General features: G+C 40.7%; 1 protein-coding gene across 6 annotated transcripts in view; it reads left to right on the forward strand.

The window, feature by feature from the left end:
- The window catches only part of KCNU1 (potassium calcium-activated channel subfamily U member 1), a 146,724-nt gene extending 123,386 nt beyond the window's left edge, over nucleotides 1–23,338 (forward strand). For 3 of the 6 annotated variants that reach the window (XM_072776405.1, XM_072776406.1, XM_072776407.1), the window contains 5 exons: nucleotides 2,896–2,967; nucleotides 5,814–5,953; nucleotides 13,840–14,031; nucleotides 15,757–15,867; nucleotides 20,072–20,687. In XM_072776405.1, coding sequence (XP_072632506.1) covers nucleotides 2,896–2,967; nucleotides 5,814–5,953; nucleotides 13,840–14,031; nucleotides 15,757–15,867; nucleotides 20,072–20,479 — 923 coding nt within the window. In that variant the 3' untranslated portion in view covers nucleotides 20,480–20,687. Of the gene's footprint in view, nucleotides 1–2,895; nucleotides 2,968–5,813; nucleotides 5,954–13,839; nucleotides 14,032–15,756; nucleotides 15,964–20,071; nucleotides 20,688–20,969 lie in introns of those variants that run through there. The other 3 variants (XM_072776408.1, XM_072776409.1, XR_012007664.1) reach the window with 3 other exon arrangements.
- The last annotated feature ends 99 nt before the right edge of the window (nucleotides 23,339–23,437 follow it).

Below are 23,437 nucleotides of genomic sequence, written 5' to 3' on the forward strand. Positions count from 1 at the left end.
CAGTCCCACAGGTTTAAAACAAACAAACAAACAAACAAACAAACAAACAAACCTTTTGGCCAAAAATGTCAATAGTATCAAGATCAAAAACATTGCCCTAGAATATCTGATGAGACTTTTGTGGGATCAGTGGGCTTTCCCACATTTCACAGTCATGATAAATTTACATACAAAGGCCATCATGGACCACCAAGGCATCAAGGGATGTTAGGGGTTGGGGACAGCAGAGTGAGGACTCTCTGAAAGATCAGTAAAAATGCCATCCCTCTGGACATTTCCATGGGAAACTTTAGGGTTTCCAGTGACGCTCTAATTGCTGCCCTGTCGCATCACAAGGAGAACAGGTTGGCAAACCTAGGTACTGAACTAAATAATCTGTGGCATAATCTAAACATATAACGGTAATTAAGTCTGACAACTTAATATGCTACTGAAATTTAAATGTACAGTAGTAATCTACAATTAAGCAATCTTTTGTAATAGCACCCTGCCAGACTGGAATATTTCAGGTATAATACTGTGTACTATTAGGCAGCAAAAATATTGACACTAGTAAAATATACCCAGGCTATGATCTGACACATATTCAAATTAACTATTGCTCTACAATACAAGATAGAATTAAGGCAGAAATTCCATTGTTGTCCTTCAGCTGGTGTCCAAAGCATTTATTTCAACTGATATGCATATTTTTGCACCCAAGAAGAACATGTGATATCAAAGTATCTGCCTCTATATACTGAATTCACAGATTTGATATGACTGTAGTAAAATTCTGATATCTCTATAGTTTCTACTGTCATAGCAGCCAGAGGGATCTTTTAAAAATGTTTTGTAATGTCATTTCCCTACTTTAAATTCTATGTGACCTGTGACAGTTATAGGAAAATCACATAGCATCTTTCAGGCCAGTAGGGTGTTTGAATATTCTCCTACTTAGTCCTGTTTATACTGGCTTTTTCCTTCTTTGGATTTCTTATCCTATCCCCTCTGCCTGGGTGGCTTTTCAACCCTCAGGACTCCATTCCAACATCAGAGAGGCCTCTTTTCAGACTCTATCTAAAGTCACCTTTCCTCACCAATCACTGGTCCCTAAAAGTTAGTTTTCCACACTACTTGTCACTATCTGGAAATATTTTATATTCGTAGCATGTAGAATGTCATTGGAGCAGGGACTCTTTACAGTCCTAACATGGAATAGACTCTCTTTAAAATATTGGCAGAGGAAGAAGAAGGAAAGGTACAGAGAGCAGAGAAAGCATCTTACACAGTTCTGAGAATAAAGGAAATCTTAGTTCCGCCAATCTTTCTGCATTATGGAAATCCCAGAGACTTTTTTTAAGGGAAAAAAGTTTGAATGTATTCAGATCTCATTACAAATAAGATTTACCAATGAGTTAGAATATCTGATCTCTAACCATGATGTAAGCCTTCCACTTACATAGCTGTGTGAGCAAAGTTAGCCCTCTCATCTTCCACTTTCCCACCTGAAGCTGGAGGGTTTGCTAAATTCCTAAGGCCCTTGCCAGTTCTAGCTATAAACCAGATAGGTTGGGAACTTCCTGTGGAGTTTCACCCTCAATCTACCTTGGAGCATGACTCAGAATTTTAGCAGTTCTCAGAAATATATTCAGCTCTACTCTGCATTAACAAGAAGTGCCTCTTTTACTGAAAGTCTCAGGGAGATGGAGGAGCTGGTAAATATTGTAGTATGCAGTATTCCCTCTGAAAAAAATTTCCCTCTGGGTTGTTTCTCTTCTCCTGTCCCTGTCTCAGTGGGACAGGTTGCCTATCAGCCTGTCTTACCACCATGCTCATCTCCGTTCGCTCCCCATCTCATTCCCACCCGTCCTGTGTGCCTGGTGCCGTAAACAGCAGACCCTCTTCAAAGGCAGCAGGGAATTTTAATTATAAATAGAATTTTTACCTTTCACAGTAGTGTGTCCCTGTTATATAGCATTCTCAGGAAGGTTCAAGAAAGGCAACCAACAGTTTTAAAGCATCACATCTGATGAGAACATTGTATGTGTGTTTCTTTTTTAAGTAGATGCCAGTTCCCCATTTCTCTCTTCCCTTTTCATTCTTTATATTTTTTTTGGCTTAGAGACCAAAACTCTGGTGTTTCTCCCAGTTTTGAATTTGTCCATAATTCCCTACATGGTAAAACTGTGTGTCAGGCTGGAGCTGTGCATCATTGTCTGGTGGATGGAGTCGAGACTCACAGAGGAAAGTGAAGAGCCTCACATTCTCAAGCCCGAGGGAAATCTGTCTGTAAACTGAAAGCAAAGCTCAGAGGTTCCAAGTGACACCCTGCCCATCTTTAAGGAACTCCCAAAGCATTGGGGATTGAAGCAAGCCAACTAGGGATGGGAGGCAGCCAGGTCTAACGAAGAAGAAAGAAGATGTGAACAGTACCCAGAGAGCATCCCAAAGAACCCTAAAGCACTAGGGGCCAGAAACCAGCTGCGGTGTCTCCAAAAGCACTGGTTGAGGAGCACCACCTATTTATTCATGGTTTCCTGAAAGTTCTCCAAGCAAATGGATGTGGATTTGGGCACAGCTTGCCTGAGCCATCACCCAACACTACCATTCCACAGAGAAGAATCATATTTTACTTATGTGGTCAATAAGCAACCACTGGGTGAGCTTTGCCTTTTTTGTAATTCACTTGAAGTGCCATTTAAAACACAAAAATCACTTCGCAAAAGGAGATGCTAAGGAGGCCCCAATTGTTTCCCCTAAATATAGGGAAAGAAACGGGTTTGGACATAAGAATAACTTTGTTAAGATAAAGCTCCAGGTTACATGGTGTGCTTCTATGTCATTGCCAAGTTTTCTAAGATACTTTGTTTGCATTTATCAATCTCTTTTCATCTCTGTTGTCTGTGTCCACAGAAGGGACTTCAGAGACCTTCAGATTTCCTGGGAAATCCAAATACCGAAGAATCCCCATCCTCACTGAACTGAGTAAGTTGAGTTTCAAGGACAAAATGCAAAGGAGAAATTGTTGTTATCCATAATCGATGTCCCAGATTTCCTTTTAGAATCTACAGTCAAAGAACTGAGGAACTAGAGAGGGAACCAGAGAAGCATTAAGTATTTGACTGGACATCACATTGGGCTTTTATCTAACTGGTGACATCATCAAGCAGAGCCTGTTATATCTGGGTGTCAGGGTGCAGGAATAGTATCTACCTTCTCCTCCTGTTCAGTTATCAGGAGAGGGAGACCAGCAACTGGCTCAGCCTTGTTTGGAGGAAATCTTCTATGGGACGGGCCCTGGGTATGAGGACTGCTAGGAAGGATCTCCCTATACTCATTTACCTACTAATCATGGGTCTCTAAACCAAGCAGGTCCTTTCCTGTACTAATACCAAGACTGGGATTAGGGAGACACAAATGAGGCACTCAGGATGCAGATGTTAAGGAGGCACCCACCCCTGGGGTCCTTAAACTTTATGTTCCAGATATCTCCCTTATGTCATCTTAATCCTGGCTCTGAGTGGTGCTCTTCTAAAATGGAAATACCCCATGCAGAAATACCAGAATAAGCTGTTATCTCTCACCAACACCATATGGAAAATGCACATGTATGAGACTTTCTTAGATGTGAGGAGCTCTGGGAGTAGAAGAAAGGCTGGGGAAGGCAGGGAAGGTGTCTGTGTGCATTTGGGGATATGTTTGGGAGGCAATAGGGGACACCAGGATTTAATACTGACAATAATTGTTAAGAAAAGGGGAAGATAGGAAAAAGAGGAATCTTTTACACAGATTAGAACCTGAGACAGCCATTTTTACTTGTATCTTTTTTTTTTCTGTCCTTTTAATCATGTTTAAGCCAAGGTGTATATACACTAAGGACATTGATTAGAAGACTATGATGTAAGTTGGAGTGCTTAGGAGGGGAACGGCCAGCTTCTCACTAGCTCCAAAGTACATCTGGTCACTCTCCAGGGACTTAGAGCTTTGTTCAAGTAACGACTTGCTGGCACCAGGCAACCCTTGTCAAATTAGTCTGACAAATCACCTGCCAGCTCATGCAGCTTTTGTTCTTTGGCTGGCTGGAAAGGGTCACAATGACATGAGAGCTGCAAGTCTGAACTCTAGCACTTTAGTACAGAATGTACAGTGGCCTGCAGGAAAATGTCTAGGAAAGTGGAGGCCAATATTTTAAGATGACACAGTAAGATTTGGACAAGGGCTCTTGGGGTATGTGTGCGTGCTGAGGGTTGGCAATGCAAGGAGAAAAAAAATATATGTGCATAAAAAATGTGGGTTGATATGGTCATGTATTATTGCTCATCTTTTATAAAAACATGGAGTGACTTAAAGAATTAGGAAAAATCCAGTCTTAGTTAGGAATGTATTCTGCATCACGCTCAGTAGATTTGGTTTGATCTATAATAGGACTGTCAAGAACTGTGAAGGATGTAAGTAAGATCTTATGCTACTTGTAAACCAGTAAGTTAACCTGCCACATTTTCATGGATATTGGCAGAAGACACAAGACCACTCCATCAGAGATTAAAAAAGCAGTTTATTACTCAAAGCAATGGCCATAGCCAGAGTATCATCAATTTTGTGCTGCTTGCTCAAGGCCAGTTCCCACAGGATGACATGAAAAAGGCCAAATGATACCTGTACCCACCATGGATTGCTTTAGAGGAGAGGAACCCCAGGCTTCAGGAACCAGAAGCTTTTATAATGGGCAGTAAGCATGATTCCCTTTGCTCTGGTGAGAGATATTATTTCTATCTTCCAATACTATTTTCAATTTAAACATTTTTGAAACAATAATCTTGGAACAAAGGCAATCAGTGCTTCTATTTGTATTTGCAACAATGACCAATTCCATTCCCTTCAGAGGCTTCTTCCAGGGATCTGAGTTGCAATCTGGGATAAGTAAAGATGTGCTAATGGTTAATTTGACTACTGCTACATGGGCCCCAGTTCAGAGGATTCTCTAAGCCCTGCTACTTAAAGTGTAGTCGAAGAGTCAGCAGCATCAATAGCATCTGGAAGCTTCTTGGGTACCTAGAATCCCATTCTTACCCCTAGACCCAGTTAATCAAAATCTGTGTTATAACAAGATCCCTGGGTGATTCGTATACACATTAAGCTTTTGAGAGGTACTGCTTTAACTCATTCTGGACCCAGACAACTCTAAAAACCCAAGTAAATACCGAGGTATCTATGGCATGGTATTATGAAAAATGTCTGTAACTGGGGGGATCATACGTTCCTATTTATGCCTGTTTCCCCAGTGCAGTTATTTTTTTAAAAAGATTTTATTTATTTTTTCATAGGAGACACAGAAAGAGGCAGAGACATAGGCAGAGGGAGAAGCAGGCTCCCTGCAGGGAGCCCGATGCAGGACTCGATCCCTGGACCGGGATCACACCCTGAGCCCAAGGCAGACGCTCAACTACTGAGCCACCCAGGCCTCCCTGTCAGTGCAGTTATTGAGAGTACACCTTTTTATTTCCAAAAGTGCCCTGGTCTGAGAGATAAATTATACAAAGGTGACACTGGGGACACTTATTTGGAGGAGATGGGCTTGAAGGTATACCCTTGATTATGAAGGTAGCCAAGAAGGATACATGTCTTTAGGGGAGGAAGATACTTGGAAATAAAAAATATAGATGATAGATAGATAGATAGACAGACTAAAGTAAGGGCAGATCCCACATTGACCCCAGAATAGACATCAAATTCTTTGATCAGTGATCACCCCTTGGCCTGCCTTGTATGGCACTCCTGCATTCTTAAGCTTGTCTGCCTGCCTTTCTTTTTTTTCCATTTTTGCCTTACAGAAAATCCTTCCAATATCCACTATATTGAACAGCTGAGTGGACTGGATGAATCCTTCGCAGGAACAAGCCTGCATCTTAGCACGTCCTTTTCCACAGGCACTGTCTTTTCTGGCAGCTTCTTGGATTCCCTCCTGGCCACAGTAAGTGCAGCTAAGTGCAGCTTGCAGAAGGGAGAAAGGATGGTTCAGTCTTAGGAAAATGATGAGAATGCCTCACAATTTGGAGTTCTCTTTGATTTTTCTGAAAAAGCTTATTCACATACATTATTCCATCTCTCTTTTTTTTTATACAACTACTTGGCAAGGGAAGCCAAATTTTCACATTTTCAAGATTAAAAACATGTCTGGCCCTTAGGACCAGAACACTTGGTACCAGGAGGAATGAGCGCATAAAAAGCAGGATGCCTACCTTTCAGCTTCAAGTGCATCTAGGCAGATCAAGCTCTGGTTCAGAGCTTAGGAGACACTGCTTTCTCTTCTCTCTAAAATATCCCCATCAGCTTATGCAGAAATCAGACACAGGGGGACACAGGGACCAAGGAGAAGCCTTGGTAGTATGAGCTTTATTCAGAGCTAGGTCAGCTCTCCCTCCAAGTTGCCCCCGCTCCTGGGATGTGTTTTCGACTTCATGGTTGCATTTCAGCTCTCAGCTCCTCTTTAGCCTCTCAGTGGATCCCTTGCTTCGACTACAGTATTTCTGTAAGTGGAATTAATTTACCATGTGATCACATACTCCGTGCAGGGCACACTGTTCTAACTGCTGGGAGCACAGCAGTGATGAAACAGACCAAAGTCTGTGCCCATGTGGAGCTCGAGCTCATGGAGATTAACAGAAACACGATAAATAAGGAACACATGTGGTGTGTCAGATAGCTATAAGGCTAAGGCAATAGGAGATGAGAAATATAGGGGTTAGGAAAGGAGCTGGAAGTTTCAATAGTGTGGCTGGAGAAGGAAGGCAGCACTGATGTGGTGACATGTGAGTCCAGCTTTGGAGGAAAAGAAAGCACACACCATTTTGATCTTTTTTTTTTTTTTATAAAGATTTTATTTATGAGAGAGAGAGAGAGAGAGAGAGGCAGAGACACAGGCAGAGGGAGAAGCAGGCTCCATCCAGGGATCCCGACATGGGACTCGAACCCCGGGTCTCCAGGATCACACCCCGGGCTGAAGGTGGCGCTAAATCACTGGGCCACCGGGGCTGCCCATCATTTTGATCTTTGAGGAAGAAACACTCCAGGCACAGGGAAGAAGGGAAAAGGCAGTGAGGTGCAAGAGCCCTTGGTATGTTCAAGGAGTTGAATCAAAACACAAAATCTGTATGTAGCCATTTGTACGTGGGTGCAAGAACTCCTCCAAAGGAAATGCTTGTTACCTACCACCTCCCAGACTCCTTTTCCCCAGATTTTCCAAGGGAAGGGCTGCAGAGGGACTGAATATCAGCCTACAGATGCACAGGGCTCTGAACACAGTTTGATTACCTTGCAGTCTTCTGTAATTCTATGGGGAAGGGGCATCATTCCTGAACTGTGTGGTCACCTCAAAGGCACAGTTTGCACTTTTAGGGGAGCATGGCTGGGGCACATGCACTGCCCTCATGGCATCAGTGCCACTGATCCTGAGGGGATTATGTCTCCTTGGGTTCTGTTTTCCTAAGCTTTGGGGGCAGGGGGAGATCTCATAAATCCTATCAAGCTCTCAGAGAGATAAAACTATGTCAGTGATGGTTCAACATTAAACAAGTTGGTAGATGATGAATTTCCTAAAGGGTGAGGCAGCATTTGGCCTTGACTGAGCTGGGAGTCAAGTCAGGTGACTTTTCTGGTAAGGTGGCTCTAACAAGGAAAGGGTTTTATCACTGTCTGTCATTGATATGTCAGTTACTTTCCAATAATTAATGACTAAAGCATCAGGCAGGAGGTGATTTTGGATGAACTGGACCTGTCTGCAGGATACATTTTAAATGGGGTTAAGGTTCCAGTTCTCTTCAGAGATCCCTAGATGGTAGGCAGCTTTGTGCCTTAAATTGAACTGGAGCCTTAATTAAACTCCACTGGTCCACAGAGGTAGAACAAAGCCATGAACTCCATTTACAACTAGTGGGAAGAGCTAGATGGGCAGAAAAGGGCAAAAAGAGTAGAAATAAAAACAGATAAACACGTAACATCAGCCTGCATAGGAAGCTCAAACTTGAGATCCAGCAGCCTCCCTCCACTTGCCGTCAGTCCTGTGACCACACTGAGGAGTACCTCTGCCTTCCAGGCTGCCTTCAGATATTGTGATGGTGGGCTTCTCAGTGGGAGAGGACAGTCTAGTCCTCCTGGAGAAGGAAATAAACTGAGTAAAAAACTCAGGAGTCTTTTCTGAGGCCCCACAGTGAAGACTGTGAGAGAGAGAAAATCCACACACTATGTCTGACACAAGGGAGAGTCACATGAGGTCACAAGCCACACTGGACCACCAGTTTGCCGATAAGGGTTCCTGGTAAATGCCAAGTTTAGGACTAGCACTTGGTGAACAGAACACAGGGTGAGAAGAGCAATGGAGCTACAGGGCAAGCCTTTCTGTCAAGGGGGCTGGCTTGGGTCTTACCCCTCTGCATATCTACCTAGTGGCCTTCTGCCTAAGCTCTTGAATCCTTAATGATGCATGGCACATTACATTACATGAACACACTTTTCTACTATTTAGAGCTCCAGCCCCAAATCTCTAGCCATGAAGAGCTGAACTAGACCTTTGCAAATAATCAGGTCATACTACTCACTTTTGTTTCCCTTGCATCTATGTCTGCTGCTACTGGGTCCACTTGGCTTTCTAAGGGTGGGGGTGACTTCCCATTGTCCAACCACATAGAAAGAAGGAGCCCACGGGTCAAGTCTGGGCTTCCAATTCTATCCTCTACAGTCTTCTAGTACCATTTGATCTTGGCTGGCCTTCTGATCTTGTGTCTGGTCTCATGGAAATGATAGCAGTAGCCTCAGAGAAGAAGAGACCATTTATCCTCTGGCACTAAAAACATCTGGGAGCCAACACTGTGGTGGTGGCTGCAGAATATGTTCATTAACACTCCAGTTTATTCTCCATACATGTGGGAGCATCTTCTTGCTGAGAAGTGGGGGAGAAAGGCAAAGAACTCAGGCTCCCCTTAAAGTTAGGATGGCCGTTCTGGCCTCCATGGTCATCACTCCCTCTAACACATTCCCAAGACAGAGATCACTAATGATCACAGTTTTCTGCCTCCAGATCACACCTACAGATCTTTCCCAACACAGACCTCAAGGTAACTTCTTCCGATAAGTTTTGCTGTTGGAATAATATTAATAATCAGAACAATAGCTGCGGCAGGAATAGTAATAAGACCTCTGAAGCACTTACTCTGGGCCAAGATCTTTGCTACAAAACCTTGTTTAATTCTTCTTCCAGCCCAATTAGGAGAATACAATTATAAGCCTCATTTTACAGATCAAGAATCTGAAGCTAAGGGGGACAAATCAAGTGCCAATGTCACAGCACTTACAGATGATGAGCTAGTTTTTGAACCCCACTTTCTATGATTACAGAGTCAGACCTCGTTGTTACAGTCCTTTGTCCTTCCAGACATCTCTTTCTGTGATTATGTGTGTCCTTCCAGTGCACTGATTTTCAAGTTTTGCTTAAAGGAATCTGCCTCCCAGGGTGTTCAGGAGCTGCTGAGCAGACAAGCAGGGAGGAGGGACTCACCCACCCCATCATGCCCCCACCACCACCTGCACTCTTCCCCCCAGTCAGAACTATGTGTGGCTTCTGCCTAGGATTTGATGTGAAGGAAGATTCCTGTTAAGGAGATTTGGAAAACCACTACCTGTAAGTTAGAATACATGGCCAACAGAGAGGGAGGCATGAAATAAGAAGACCAGAATCCTGTCCTCTCTTTTGAGACAGATTTCCAGTTCCCAGTCAAGAGTCCTATATGACAGGAGTCCACCATCCCTCCCCATTTTGCATGTGCCTTTTGTCCCATAATTCTCCTCTCCAAAGAACACCTTCTAGATGGTTCTTCCAATCTGCTGCCAAGCTCAATGCACCAAGAGATCTGTTCCCCATTGCTGCATGGTCAGAGGTTAGAATTCTAGTTATTTTTTCCTGATGCCCATACTACAACAGAAGTGCAAGGAGGAATATAGATGCATTTGGAACAGACCCCCCTCAGAAAAAAAGGAGGCTAACACCTCAGCTGAGTCAGAAACAAGATGAGATCACCAGTCTTGACTCCGACTTCTCCACCTTTTTCTCCATTCCCCCTTAATAAATATCAGAAAGGGAGACCGAACATGAGAGACTCCTAACTCTGGGAAACAAACTAGGGGTGGTGGAAGGGGGGTGGGTGGGGGTGGGGGTGACTGGGTGACAGACACTGAGGGGGGCACTTGATGGAATGGGCACTGGGTGTTACTCTATATGTTGGCAAATTGAACAATAAAAAAATAAATTTATATTAAAAAAATATAAAGGATTGAATGTGCAAGTCCCAAGGATAGAACAAAGCCTGAATATTACGCTATTAACCCATCACTGCTTTTACTGAAATTTTGCTTTGGATTTCATGTAGGTTTTCATTCTATGCCCTGATATACCTGTAATTTTTTTTTTCAAGATAAAATAATACTGTTTCCCTCCAAATCTGATACAGCTGACACCAGGGCTCCAAATAGCCTCTGGTACACTGCTGTGAACTCCTGCCCCAGATCTATAAAGTATAATTCAGATTCACTTTTAATCCTCTATCAGCTTAATGTTATAAAAAAAAATAGGGAGAGACACTCAGGTCCATAAGCAGGATTCCTGTACAGCTTTATAACAATAGAACTTCAGAACCAGACATGAACTTAGGGAAGTTTCCTTACTTGTAGGGAAATTGAGGCTCGCAGAAGTCACATGACTCCCTTAAGGTCACTCAGCTGGTTAGTTGCAGTTTTCCTATCATGTAGCCTCATTCTGAGTTAGAAGCATTTCTCAATGAATGTTTGGTTTTAGGGTCTTTTGAGATTAGATTTCAGAATAAAGAGCAGCAAGTAGCTAGGATGTTAGTATCTACATTATTAAGTAATATTGTAAGTTGTAAGAGAGACCTCTGTCTTCATTGTAGCTAAAAGTTATAACACCATGGGCTGCAACATTTTCTAACACTGGAAGTCCAAATTCTAGTAAATATGATTATATTAGAAACACTATCCAAGGGGATCCTGGGTGGCTCAGCGGTTTAGTGCCTGCCTTTGGCCCAGGGCATGATCTTGGATTCCTGGGATCGAGTCCCACATTCGGCTCCCTGCATGGAGCCTGCTTCTCCCTCTGCCTGTGTCTCTGCCCCTCTCTCTCTAAATCTGTCTCTCATGAATAAATAAATAAAATATTTTAAAAAAAGAAACACTATCCAAGTTTAAAGGTCTTAAACTATTTGAAGCACATTTCAACTTTTGCATTTTCATGAGAAAGAAAAAAGAAAGAAGGAAAGGAGGAAAGATAGGAGGAGGAAGGGAAGGAAAGAGGGAAGGAGGTATGAAAAAAGAAAGATACCAATACCTTAGAACCCTGAATTATAAGAATACTAGATGAGCTCATGGAATAAGGGGAACATAAATCCCTTTATTTTTCCCAATATAGAATTGCAATCCTTTTGATGTCAAAACTGAAAAAATGATATATTCAAAGACTAAGCTTCTCTCAGTTAAATATGTAAAGTACATGTTTCCCTAGAGCCCTTGACACCAAGATAACCTGAAAATTTGTACCTTTTCTTTAATCAGTGGAGAATTATTCTAACAGCATTATGTTTGATCACTCTACATCATGGCCACTTGTTCTTAAACGGATTGTGGCTCAACCTGGATTTATATCCTCTGTTCATGCCTGGATTTCAGGGAGCTGATTCTGTAAGCACCCTTCTGGGTGGTAGCAAAATGGAACAAAGAAGAAATGGGAGAAGTCAGGGGAACCCTTCAGTCAGGACATTAGGGAGGAGAAGGCATTTGAAGTCATCTTTTAATCTAAAAACTATTTTAAAACATTTTACTTTTATTCTCTCTTAATTCATATAGTTTATATTTAATTTCCTACACCCTCTTATCCCAGTGGCTTTTACATTTTACTAACATTATTTATTTCTTAAAAATCAACTGCCAGTTGCTGTCTATATTCTTATAGCTTTTGAATACCTGTCTTGTTTCATGCACTTTGAGGACATGAATGCTAAGTAGATAAAGTGTGTCCTCCAAAAGACCATATCATTTACAGAAGTGTTTCCCAGATGGTGATCTGAGCACCAACCAGTGACAGAACCACCAGAGGTAGCCTTTAAATTTCTGATTCCCACTCCTGTCCATACATTCTGATCCCATAGATCTTGGATCCCAGAAATCTACACTCACAAATATCCTTCCAGGTGATCCCGATATGTAAGAACCACTGTTGAAGGGAACAGAGTTCAGTAATGTATGTGGTATATCTCATCTCCTTCTATAAACAAGGCTCAAAGATGATATTATCACATCAATGTTAAAAGTTATACAACTGTTTCTGAGAAAGAACACATGAATTGTCCAAAGGTGTTCAGCTAAGACATGCCAGTCCAAGATTCAAAGTCAGGTGTGTTTCAGACAAACTACTAACTATAAAATATAGAAGGATGAAATGGAACAAAAGCCAGTGGCTTTTGTGGGATCACAAAGACAGGGAAACTTCTTTCTGATGAGGAGACCAGCTTAACATTTGCCAGCCAGAGAGTTTGATGAATGATCAGTCAGATGTTCCAAAGCAAGCATAAAGGAATAAATATGTAGCTTGAGCAATAGATAGACTATAGTGTGCACTGGAGGACACCATTCATGGAGGAGATGAGCCTGGGGTACATCGGGGTATGACATCGCAGGTTTGAGGAGCTGGACGGCATGATTTGATTTGTGTCCTAGAGAATCTCTCTGGAAACATTTTGAACAAGGATTGTTAGTAAGAAGAAAAATAAGACAGGAAGACTAGTAAACAGGACCCTATCATAATTCGGTCTGCATAAGACAAGTCCCGGAATTTTAGAGAAAGTAAATAGCAAAATTTCTATGACAGTAACAATTAAGGTCCTTCCTACTATTTTTAATAAAAACAAAAGTATTGATTTTTGTATAGGTAATATATAAACATATAAATTTTCATGTCAACTAGAGTAAAAATCTAATTTAGATTAAAAAAGGTAGAACATTTAAAACACTGTGTATTCAATAGTTTTGGGAAAATCTAATGGGTAACATATTACAGCGCTATTTACGTGTATGCCGATATCTATTTTACACTAAATGTAGTAGGAATCCTTTAGGAAAGTAGTTCAAGAACATAGCTAGGGTTATTCAGACTCCAAGTAGTTTCAAAATAAGAAATAGTTGCACATGTCTTCCTTTGGTTTCATTTTGATACCAGAGATTCCAAAATTCCATTAATTTATTCAACATCTACCATTTGTGTAGTATACAAGAGCTATGGGAGATCTAAATAATAATAAGGCTCAAGTAAATACCTGTCCCCAAGTAAGTCACAATTAAAAAGAATATAAGTAGATTTGCACTCAGAAGATTCAGTTATTGATGACAGTAATAATATCAAAGTGGCCTAAGGAAACATCAATAGAAGTCTCATTAAATACACAGTTTTAAATATATGGTGATGATTATTAAGGTATCTGTGGCCAAACATACTCCTTTGGTTATTTTTGGAAGAGAAGACATCCTTGGTGTTAGCATCATTACCCATTTTCTTCTTCTGCCACGGTGTAAACTCTGAGGGAGCAAGAAACGAGTAAGTGTTATTTTCTCTGTACTTTGCCTAACCCAGTGCCCTACCTGAATGGAGACATTTTAGTTGATTTTAATAATAATGAGAGACCCTGTTTTGCCTCACTGGATCCATTTCAAAGAGCAATGCTCCTCAAGTGTCTAAGACAATATACCTCCACAGTTTCTGTGCTGGCTCCTCTGACTTTTCACATGTTTGCCCTTGCTTTCCAGGCCTTCTACAATTATCATGTCCTGGAATTACTTCAGATGCTGGTGACAGGAGGGATAAGTTCTCAGCTGGAACAACATTTGGATAAGAGTATCTGTGGGATGGTCCAGAGCTACAGTTCAGTTTTGTCTGGAAGAATGCGGTGTAAGCTGGGACTTCTGTCCTTGGACCAAACAATTTTGTCAGACATTAAAGTGAGTCTACTCCTGTCATAATAGGGGTTCCCACTTCCTTACCACTTTGGGTTTCTGAAAATGATTCAGGCTGTTTGGGTTCCAAATGGTCCATAGCATGGAAATAATAGCAAAAACTAATACAATCTTGTATTCACAGAGTATTTTATAATTTAAAGTGCATTTTCACATGTTCTATTTATTTTTTACAGTAATTCCAGGAGGTAGATAAGGCAGCTATTATTATCCTTATCTTCTAAATAAAAAAAAATTGAAGTCTGCAGGAAGCATCTGAGAGGTCTAACAACTTTGCACCTTAGCGAGGATATTAATAATAATTGTAATAGCTAATATTTACTGGAGCACTTTCCCTGTACCTGTCTGCTTAGTTGTTGTTTAGTTAATCTGTCTAAAGATTTACTTGGTAGGGCATTGTTTATTAATTGCACTGAACAGATCAAGAAACCAAGACTCAGAGAAACAAGGATTTACCTAAAACCACATTGTCTCCCACTGGAAAAGCAGAGGACCCTCCAAGGCAGTCTGACCCAGGCTCGGCTCACTCTTCCTATACACCTGAGCTGATAAAGAAATCTGATGATGTCAGCTGAAATGAGGCAGAAGAGTTCTGTGTTTGGGTCTAAGATTCTGATCGGGCTGGCCAGTGGAAAATGCTTGAATTTTCTTAGCCCACTGAGCTGGTGAGCAGTAGATTACGGCAAGGGGAAAAGATGTGCCATAATTATGGCGCAACCAATGGGGCATCTGAGTGTTTGGGAATCACAGTAAAGTCCAGCCTGGGGATGTGTAATGTACTGATTGGTGTCTTTTAGTTTAGCTTTGATTAAAATTACATTTAGTGCTCTACCAGTTGTCAGGGGCAGGGCATTGTAAGGAAATATTTTTTGTTTGTTGAGAGGACATCAGCAGAGCTCCCTTCACATGGAGCAGCCCTTTCCAGGTCTTGCACCTGGTATGTCTTAATAGATACTGCCAAAAAGGGAGAACCCCTGTACATCTGAATTCCAGGTGCAAAGTTCCCGTAGCATAGTCTGGTCCTTTGCATATCTGTAGTCCTGGGCTCTTCACCCACGATTACCTTATGAGTGATTATAAGTCCAGGACAACTGCCACTGGCAGCTTCTTGTCAGTATCAGTATCTTCTCTTTCCTTTCTCCACTTATTTTCTGTCCCCACATTATTCTTTACCCTAAGGAATCATAATGAAACAAACTGTTCTTATGTGACTTCATTTGCTGCTGCTTTAACCCTGTTGTCTGCTACTCATGCTGCTTTTGTTGACTATAGCCAGAGAGCAGTGTCAAGAGGACTGGGATTGCAAGCTGTTGTAGAGTAGGATAAAAAGATTACTCTCTGGAGGTCATTTAACATCTCAACCCATTGTATAGCTGGAAAACTGAATTTCCCAACCTGTTACTCATCATTACTTCTTAATGGCTACCAAATAGCAGTAGTAATAAAAACTAGCACAACAACATCCTATACCATGCCCACAAGATACTCTTGAAAGACCACAGTGATAAAAATAATCACTGGGATTAGATGCTCAAAACGTATCATAAACCTAATTTCCTACTTGACACTGCCACTATAAAAGATAACAGGAAACGGCTTTTGGGTCTTCCAAATTTTTGCTGCAAGGAACGACAATAACTTTCCAGTAAATACTTGTTATTGCTTAAATTGAAGTACCAACAGACGCATGTTTTTCTCTTTCCTCCCCAGCCAAGAAAGACATTTGGGCAAGTGTTCTGTGGCTCATTAGATAATTTTGGAATCCTGTGCCTTGGCTTATACCGCATGATAGATGAAGAGGAGAACAAGCCAGAACAAAAAAGGGGAGTATGCTAGCTTGGAAAGTGCTACCCATCTATCCAAGCATAAGAGCCAAAGCTGCTTTATTCAATGTGAAAGAGAAGTACAAAGCTCAAGGTCCGTAGTTACAAAAAAGGGTCTGGGGGAAGTAGACAGTTATGTAGGAAGAAGGAAGCATGTGTGTAACTTAACATGAATGAACCGGTGATCCAATTAATATTGACCATATAAGGAGAATGACGTCCATGTACCCAGTGAAAAATGAAATGTAAACTCAGATTACCCCTCATCCATGTCTATGTAACTTTTTAAAGTTGAAAGCCACTGTCCACATTGGAAAGATTTACTTATTTCTGCTAGAGTCATTGGGTAAATGTTTATTGACTGCCTCATCTCTAGCCCACTGTGATCTCTCTATATAAGTTATGGGTGCGACATGTTCAGATTTCAGTTGAAAGTCAGAGCAATCTGACCACAATGTAGGAGAACATAAAGAAAGTGTATGGGGGGAGTAGGAGGGGGAAGAAAAGGGTGCAGTCTACAGACAACACAATAATGTAGGTCCAAAGTAAGATCCTCACAATGGGAATGGACAGGATTCAGTATAAGAAGGAGAAATTAGGGATCCCTGGGTGGCGCAGCGGTTTGGCGCCTGCCTTTGGCCCAGGGCGCGATCCTGGAGACCCGGGATCGAATCCCACATCGGGCTCCCGGTGCATGGAGCCTGCTTCTCCCTCTGCCTGTGTCTCTGCGCCTCTCTCTCTCTCTGTGACTATCATAAATAAATAAAAATTAAAAAAAAAGAAGGAGAAATTAAAAACAGTAGAGAAGAAGAAGATTGAAGGAAACGTGTTCTCCTTTCTAAGGGGAAAGAAACCAAGTTACTCAAAGTGGGATAGTCTTAAATGGAAAGACTTTTCTACTCATCAGAAGGAAAAGAATGGGTGCCAAGGCAAACATAGCCATAGGTGAGGGCTGTGCTAATAGGAATTTGTATATAACACCAGGATTTCTCTATGAAGTATAGGCATAGCCATTGCTGGGAGAAAAGATGGAGGAAGTATCACAGGGAATTGAAAAGGAAATCAAAGTGTATTAGCTCCTGAGAGGAAATGGAAGAAGGGTTTATTGTGGGTTTATGGAAGCAACACCAGACTTTAAAGGAAAAAGTGTTGAAAATCGTGATGCGGTTAAAGAGTAGATGTACTCAGAGTTCAGGAATCAAAGGGGAAAGAATGATGGGAAGTTGCAGCCAGAGAATGATTTATGGAAGCATAGAATTTTAGTGGCAGGGCATATCAAGAAATGATAACACCTAGTATATGACTAGGAAAGTGGTTTGGAGGTAAGATCAATGGGAAGTGGCAATGTGCTGGCTGTTGGAATTGTAACCCACATAAACACTGCATGCACATAAGCTGATAGTGGCACTGGAATTTGAAAGAAAAAGTGTCCCAAATGCCAAAAGCAAATAAGCTTGGAGATCTGTAGATGACACCGGTGAATCGAGAGGGAGGGTGATGCAGCTATAGAGCATTAATCACAAAGACGTTGGGGGAGCAGTGATATTCTAGAAGCAGTACTAGGAAGCATAAATGATGCTCGTTTCTCTGTCTCTCTCTCTTCCTGAACTCCATTCCTTTGCTCCAACACCTCTGGAAAACCCATTGAGCTCAGTATTTGGGACAACGTGCATCCCATATTTCAGAGGACCTCCAGGAAGGAAATGATATTTCTATTTCAAAGAGAATGTGTGACTATAGTAGGTTTTGCTTAAACAATTATAGACATTGTAGGGGACTCAGTAGGAAAGATAAAGGGGAGAAAATTCAGTAAAAGGAGGTCTGAGGTGCCCTGAGTTGGATGTTCGGGAAAGAAGAGGTGACCACTTGGGGTAGCGATGAAGAAATACAGGTTGAAAGACATGAAAGGTTATTCTGCCTCAGTGTGCTGACATGAATGCTGGTGGTTAATTAATTAACTCACATTTACTGAGGATTTGCTATATGCCTGATGCAGTACTAAGGTATCCTGCTTCCCTGCGAAGACTTTTTATGCAAGTCCAGGCTCTGGGAGTTCTTTTTTTTTTAATTTATTTTTTATTGGTGTTCAATTTACTAACATACAGAATAACCCCCAGTGCCCTCACCCATTCACTCCCACCCCCCGCCCTCCTCCCCTTCTACCACCCCTAGTTCGTTTCCCAGAGTTAGCAGTCTTTATGTTCTGTCTCCCTTTCTGATATTTCCCACACATTTCTTCTCCCTTCCCTTATATTCCCTTTCACTATTATTTATATTCCCCAAATGAATGAGAACATATAATGCTTGTCCTTCTCCGACTGACTTACTTCACTCAGCATAATACCCTCCAGTTCCATCCACGTAGAAGCAAATGGTGGGTATTTGTCATTTCTAATAGCTGAGTAATATTCCATTGTATACATAAACCACAGCTTCTTTATCCATTCATCTTTCGTTGGACACCGAGGCTCCTTCCACAGTTTGGCTATCGTGGCCATTGCTGCTATAAACATCGGGGTGCAGGTGTCCCGGCGTTTCATTGCATTTGTATCTTTGGGGTAAATCCCCAACAGTGCAATTGCTGGGTCGTAGGGCAGGTCTATTTTTAACTGTTTGAGGAACCTCCACACAGTTTTCCAGAGTGGCTGCACCAGTTCACATTCCCACCAACAGTGTATGAGGGTTCCCTTTTCTCCGCATCCTCTCCAACATTTGTTGTTTCCTGCCTTGTTAATTTTCCCCATTCTCACTGGTGTGAGGTGGTATCTCATTGTAGTTTTGATTTGTATTTCCCTGATGGCAAGTGATGCAGAGCATTTTCTCATATGCATGTTGGCCATGTCTATGTCTTCCTCTGTGAGATTTCTGTTCATGTCTTTTGCCCATTTCATGATTGGATTGTTTGTTTCTTTAGTGTTGAGTTTAATAAGTTCTTTATAGATCTTGGAAACTAGCCCTTTATCTGATATGTCATTTGCAAATAAATTCTCCCATTCTGTAGGTTGTCTTTGAGTTTTGTTGACTGTATCCTTTGCTGTGCAAAAGCTTCTTATCTTGATGAAGTCCCAATAGTTCATTTTTGCTTTTGTTTCTTTTGCCTTCGTGGATGTATCTTGCAAGAAGTTACTATGGCCGAGTTCAAAAAGGGTGTTGCCTGTGTTCTTCTCTAGGATTTTGATGGAATCTTGTCTCACATTTAGATCTTTCATCCATTTTGAGTTTATCTTTGTGTATGGTGAAAGAGAGTGGTCTAGTTTCATTCTTCTGCATGTGGATGTCCAATTTTCCCAGCACCATTTATTGAAGAGACTGTCTTTCTTCCAATGGATACTCTTTCCTCCTTTATCGAATATTAGTTGCCCATAAAGTTCAGGGTTCACTTCTGGATTCTCTACTCTGTTCCACTGATCTATGTGTCTGTTTTTGTGCCAGTACCACACTGTCTTGATGACTACAGCTTTGTAGTACAACCTGAAATCTGGCATTGTGATGCCCCCAGATATGGTTTTCTTTTTTAAAATTCCCCTGGCTATTCGGGGTCTTTTCTGATTCCATACAAATCTTAAAATAATTTGTTCTAACTCTCTGAAGAAAGTCCATGGTATTTTGATAGGCTCTGGGAGTTCTTTAAGACTCATTGACATTTGCTATTTGCTTACTAGTCAAAATTTCAAATAAAATTTTGGTTTAATATTTTTCCCCCACTGGCCACACTACATTTTTTGTGATAGTTGGTGGCATAAGTATTAGAGTAGGCCTAAGCTAGAATAAAAATAGCTGAATATATGTGACCTTCTGATTTTGATAAAGCTTGGCCAAGTGTTCAATATTGTGCTGACTAAATGCATTAGTGTAGTGGATATTAAAAAGACTGTTAGAGATCAATCAGTCAATACCTCCACCCTAACCCTCTCCCATTAAAATGATGACTAAAGGAAGGTCCAGGGAAGGGAGACGTCATGCCTAACTAGGGTCAGAAATGCTTGGGTTGGAGGCAGAAGCGAATGTTAGTCTTCTGATTCCTAGCCAAGGACTTCCGTTGCTAGAGATATTTACTCTTAACCAGAAACCAATGAAGCAAAGTACAACAAAAAAACATTTCGTCCTGTGGCCCAGCAGAAAGACTTCCTTGTTTGGGCCATTGTCTGTAGCCACACTGTCCTGCCTGCAAAAGCTTGGGAGTTATCTTTGGCTTTTCTTACAGGTTTGTGATTACCCGGCCAGCCAATGACTTTAAGCTACTGCCCTCGGATCTTGTGTTTTGTGCCATCCCTTTCAGCACTTCTTGTTACAAAATGGATACTTCATCTAAAGGTTTATATGAAATGACAAATACAGTGCCAACATCAGAGAAAGTTACAAAAATACATAATTCTCCTACAACTGATCCAGTCGAGCAGACTACAACACAACCTTTGACTACAACCATTCATTGTTTGCAGCCAGCAACTATCTCTGTTAGTGATTCTAAGCAAGCTGTATTGACTCAGAGGAGTAAAATATCATCCCAGACACACTTAGGTAAAACCGAAACTGTGAAAGAAAATGGGAGAGGAAAAAAGAAGGAAAGCCCAGAGGAGAATGCCCCTGCTTCTTCAAAACCAAACTAGACTCGTGGATGTTCTCCACAAGCCCCTCACTTGCTACTTGTAAAGCAAATCCAGAGATGGTGACTTTGAACAGGAAAATAAAAACAGAAGCATGCCACTTTTGTGCCCAATGCCTAGTGGTGGATCAGCAAGCCCATACTGGGGAGAGACCAAAGTCTGATCCAATCCCACTGGATCTGGAGTGATAAATAAAGAAATGGATGATGAATGTTCTGTAAGGAAAGTTCATTGCTCTGTGTCCCTTGAGCAGAAAACATGTTAGGCTGAGTTATGTAAAAGAGATTCTTCAGTACTTCTTGGGTTCATCCAGTCAGGGCATATAAGCCATCAAGGTAAAATGAGAAGGACTTAGACACAGGAGACGAGACGTAAAGAGCCCTCAAATGAAGAATCCTACATTCTTTATCCTTAAGCAGGCAAATAGTAAGCTAGTATATTATCTCCTTCTCATTATTCTTCATGCTCTTTCTTTCTTCATCTTCTTCTATAGGAGGTAAGAAAGATCAGATGAGGAGATGTTGATTTGAATTGGAAACCAGTTTGTGTGTAAGTAAGACTTAGCTATATGGCTCGCACAAGAATGAATCATTACAGTATCCTGGGATGGGGTGCCTAGGTGAAGTCAGGTAGACAGAAATATATGACAGATTCCAAATTCTCTAATCTGAGGATAAAGACCTCATTGCATAAAAGGTCTAAAACTTTTCCCTATGTTCCAAAATAAACCATTTACTCCCAATGGGTTATCTTATAATGATGAGCTTTGTAAGCAACATCTTGTGTTTTAGATACAACACAGGTAAAGGGAAGAGGAAAGAAAATAATAAACCATATATCTAATACATTATTTTAAATAATGCTTATGATATCCTTGACATTTTTAACAATATCTTTGCTGATTTAGTATTATTAGCTCTATTATACAAAGGAAGAAACTATGTCACAAATAAGGTTGCTAGATAAAAGAAAGGATACCCAGTTAAATTTGAATTTCAGATAACAAGTAAATTTTTAGTATGAGTGCACCCAAATTATTTTTTTAAAGATTTTATTTATTCATGAGAGACACAGAGAGATAGGCAGAGACGCAGGCAGAGGGAGAAGCGGGCTCCCTGCAGTAGCCCGATGTGGGACTCAATTCCAGGACCCCAGGATCATGCCCTGGGCTGAAGGCAAAGTCTCAACCGCTGAGCCACCCTGGTGTCCCTGCATCCAAATTATTATACTTTATTAGCAAGTGATCAAATCAACATTTAAACATGGTTGTGTTGACTCTAGCACTTACAAACATTCTGTATCTAAGCACACAAAAGAAAAACAAAACACTAATCCACAGGAAATAAAATTTTATATTAGTTAAACTTTGTTGGTAAAAACAATCCACTCAGCCTATATGGGAAAAAAAGGAGTAATTATAAGGAAAGCTGTCAGAGATCAAGGATTTTTTTTTTCTTTTTAAAGCTTACCTGAGTCATCTTCATCCTTCACTTTCTACAGACTGACTTTTTTGTTTGTTTTTCATTACATATGCAACATTTATTTTCTTGCAGTTCCACATTTATAGGTAGTTATAGATGCATCAAAGATTTCACTAGCTTGTCTTTGAATCTCAAATCCTAATTTCTGAAAGAAAGTATGTAGTAGGTTCAGCTTTAGCCACTCCACTCCAGCTATCAATGGCTGAGGTGGAGAGTGCCCCCAGTGAAGGAAGGGAAACTGATTCATGGTCTGGGAAGACATTTTATCAAACATCTACTGCAAAGGCAGTATCATTCCACCAGGTCATTTTATATACATAGCAAATTTGGTAGAAACAAAATATTCCTGAGAAAGAAAAGTAAAGATTATTCCTATGCTTATTTAAAATCCACATCTCTGCTGTACACATATCAATCAAGCTGTTTAGCATCTCAAACTCAGTTCTCCAGAGTGAAAGCTTATCCCACAAATGATCTCATTTTCAACACAGCAGAGAAATCAGAATGAGTAATTTTTTATTTTTCAGTATTTTAGGGGATTGGGACCAGAAATATGGCTAAAGAAATATTGAGGTATATGCACTATAGCCAACTTTTGAGTATTTATATTGCCAGTCTTCATAAATAAAATTGTCAAAATACCCTTAGGCTCATGTGCAAAGTGATTCCATAACTCCGGAAGTAAATCCTTTGCTCATAAATGGCAACATTTTAATACAAATCATAACACTAAATCCTTTGGCAATATAGTAGATATTGTCATAATTCATAAAGGAATCCATAATGATTATTCAGTCCTTTATTTTACTGAAGTATGGTTGACACAGTGTATTACATTAATTGTAGGTGTACCTACCACACAGTAATCCAACAACTCTATATGGTATGCTATGTTCACCCACAAATGCAGCTACTGTCTGTTCCCATACAGTGCTACCTGTATGCTGTATGCTTACCTCTTATCCTCATGACTTACTCGTTTCATAACTGGAAGCCTGTACCTCCCACTCCCTTCACTCCTTTTCCCCATCTCTCTACTTTCTCGCAAGCACCAGTTTATTCTCTGTATTTATGGGTGTGTTTCTACTTTCTTCATTTGTTTTGTTTTTCAGATTCCAATATAAGTGAAATCCTATGGTATTTGTCTTTATCTGACTTATTTCACATAGCATGATATCCTCTAGGTCTGTCCATCTTCTCACAAATGGCAAGATCTCATATTTTTTTGTGACTGAGTATAATCCAGTGTGTGTGTGTGTGTGTGTGTGTGTGTACACATACACCACATCTTCTTTATTTATTCAACTATTGACGGACACCTACTTTTTAAAAATATTTTGGCTATTTAAATAAAGCTGCAATAAACATAGAGATACATGTATCTTTTTGAATTAGTGTCTTTGTTTTCTTTGGGTAGATATCCAGTAGGGAATTACTGGATTATGGGATTTAAAACAAATTTATTTATTTATTTATTTGA

Source organism: Canis lupus, chromosome 15, assembly GCF_048164855.1.
Source record: "Canis lupus baileyi chromosome 15, mCanLup2.hap1, whole genome shotgun sequence".
Classification (NCBI taxonomy): domain Eukaryota; kingdom Metazoa; phylum Chordata; class Mammalia; order Carnivora; family Canidae; genus Canis; species Canis lupus.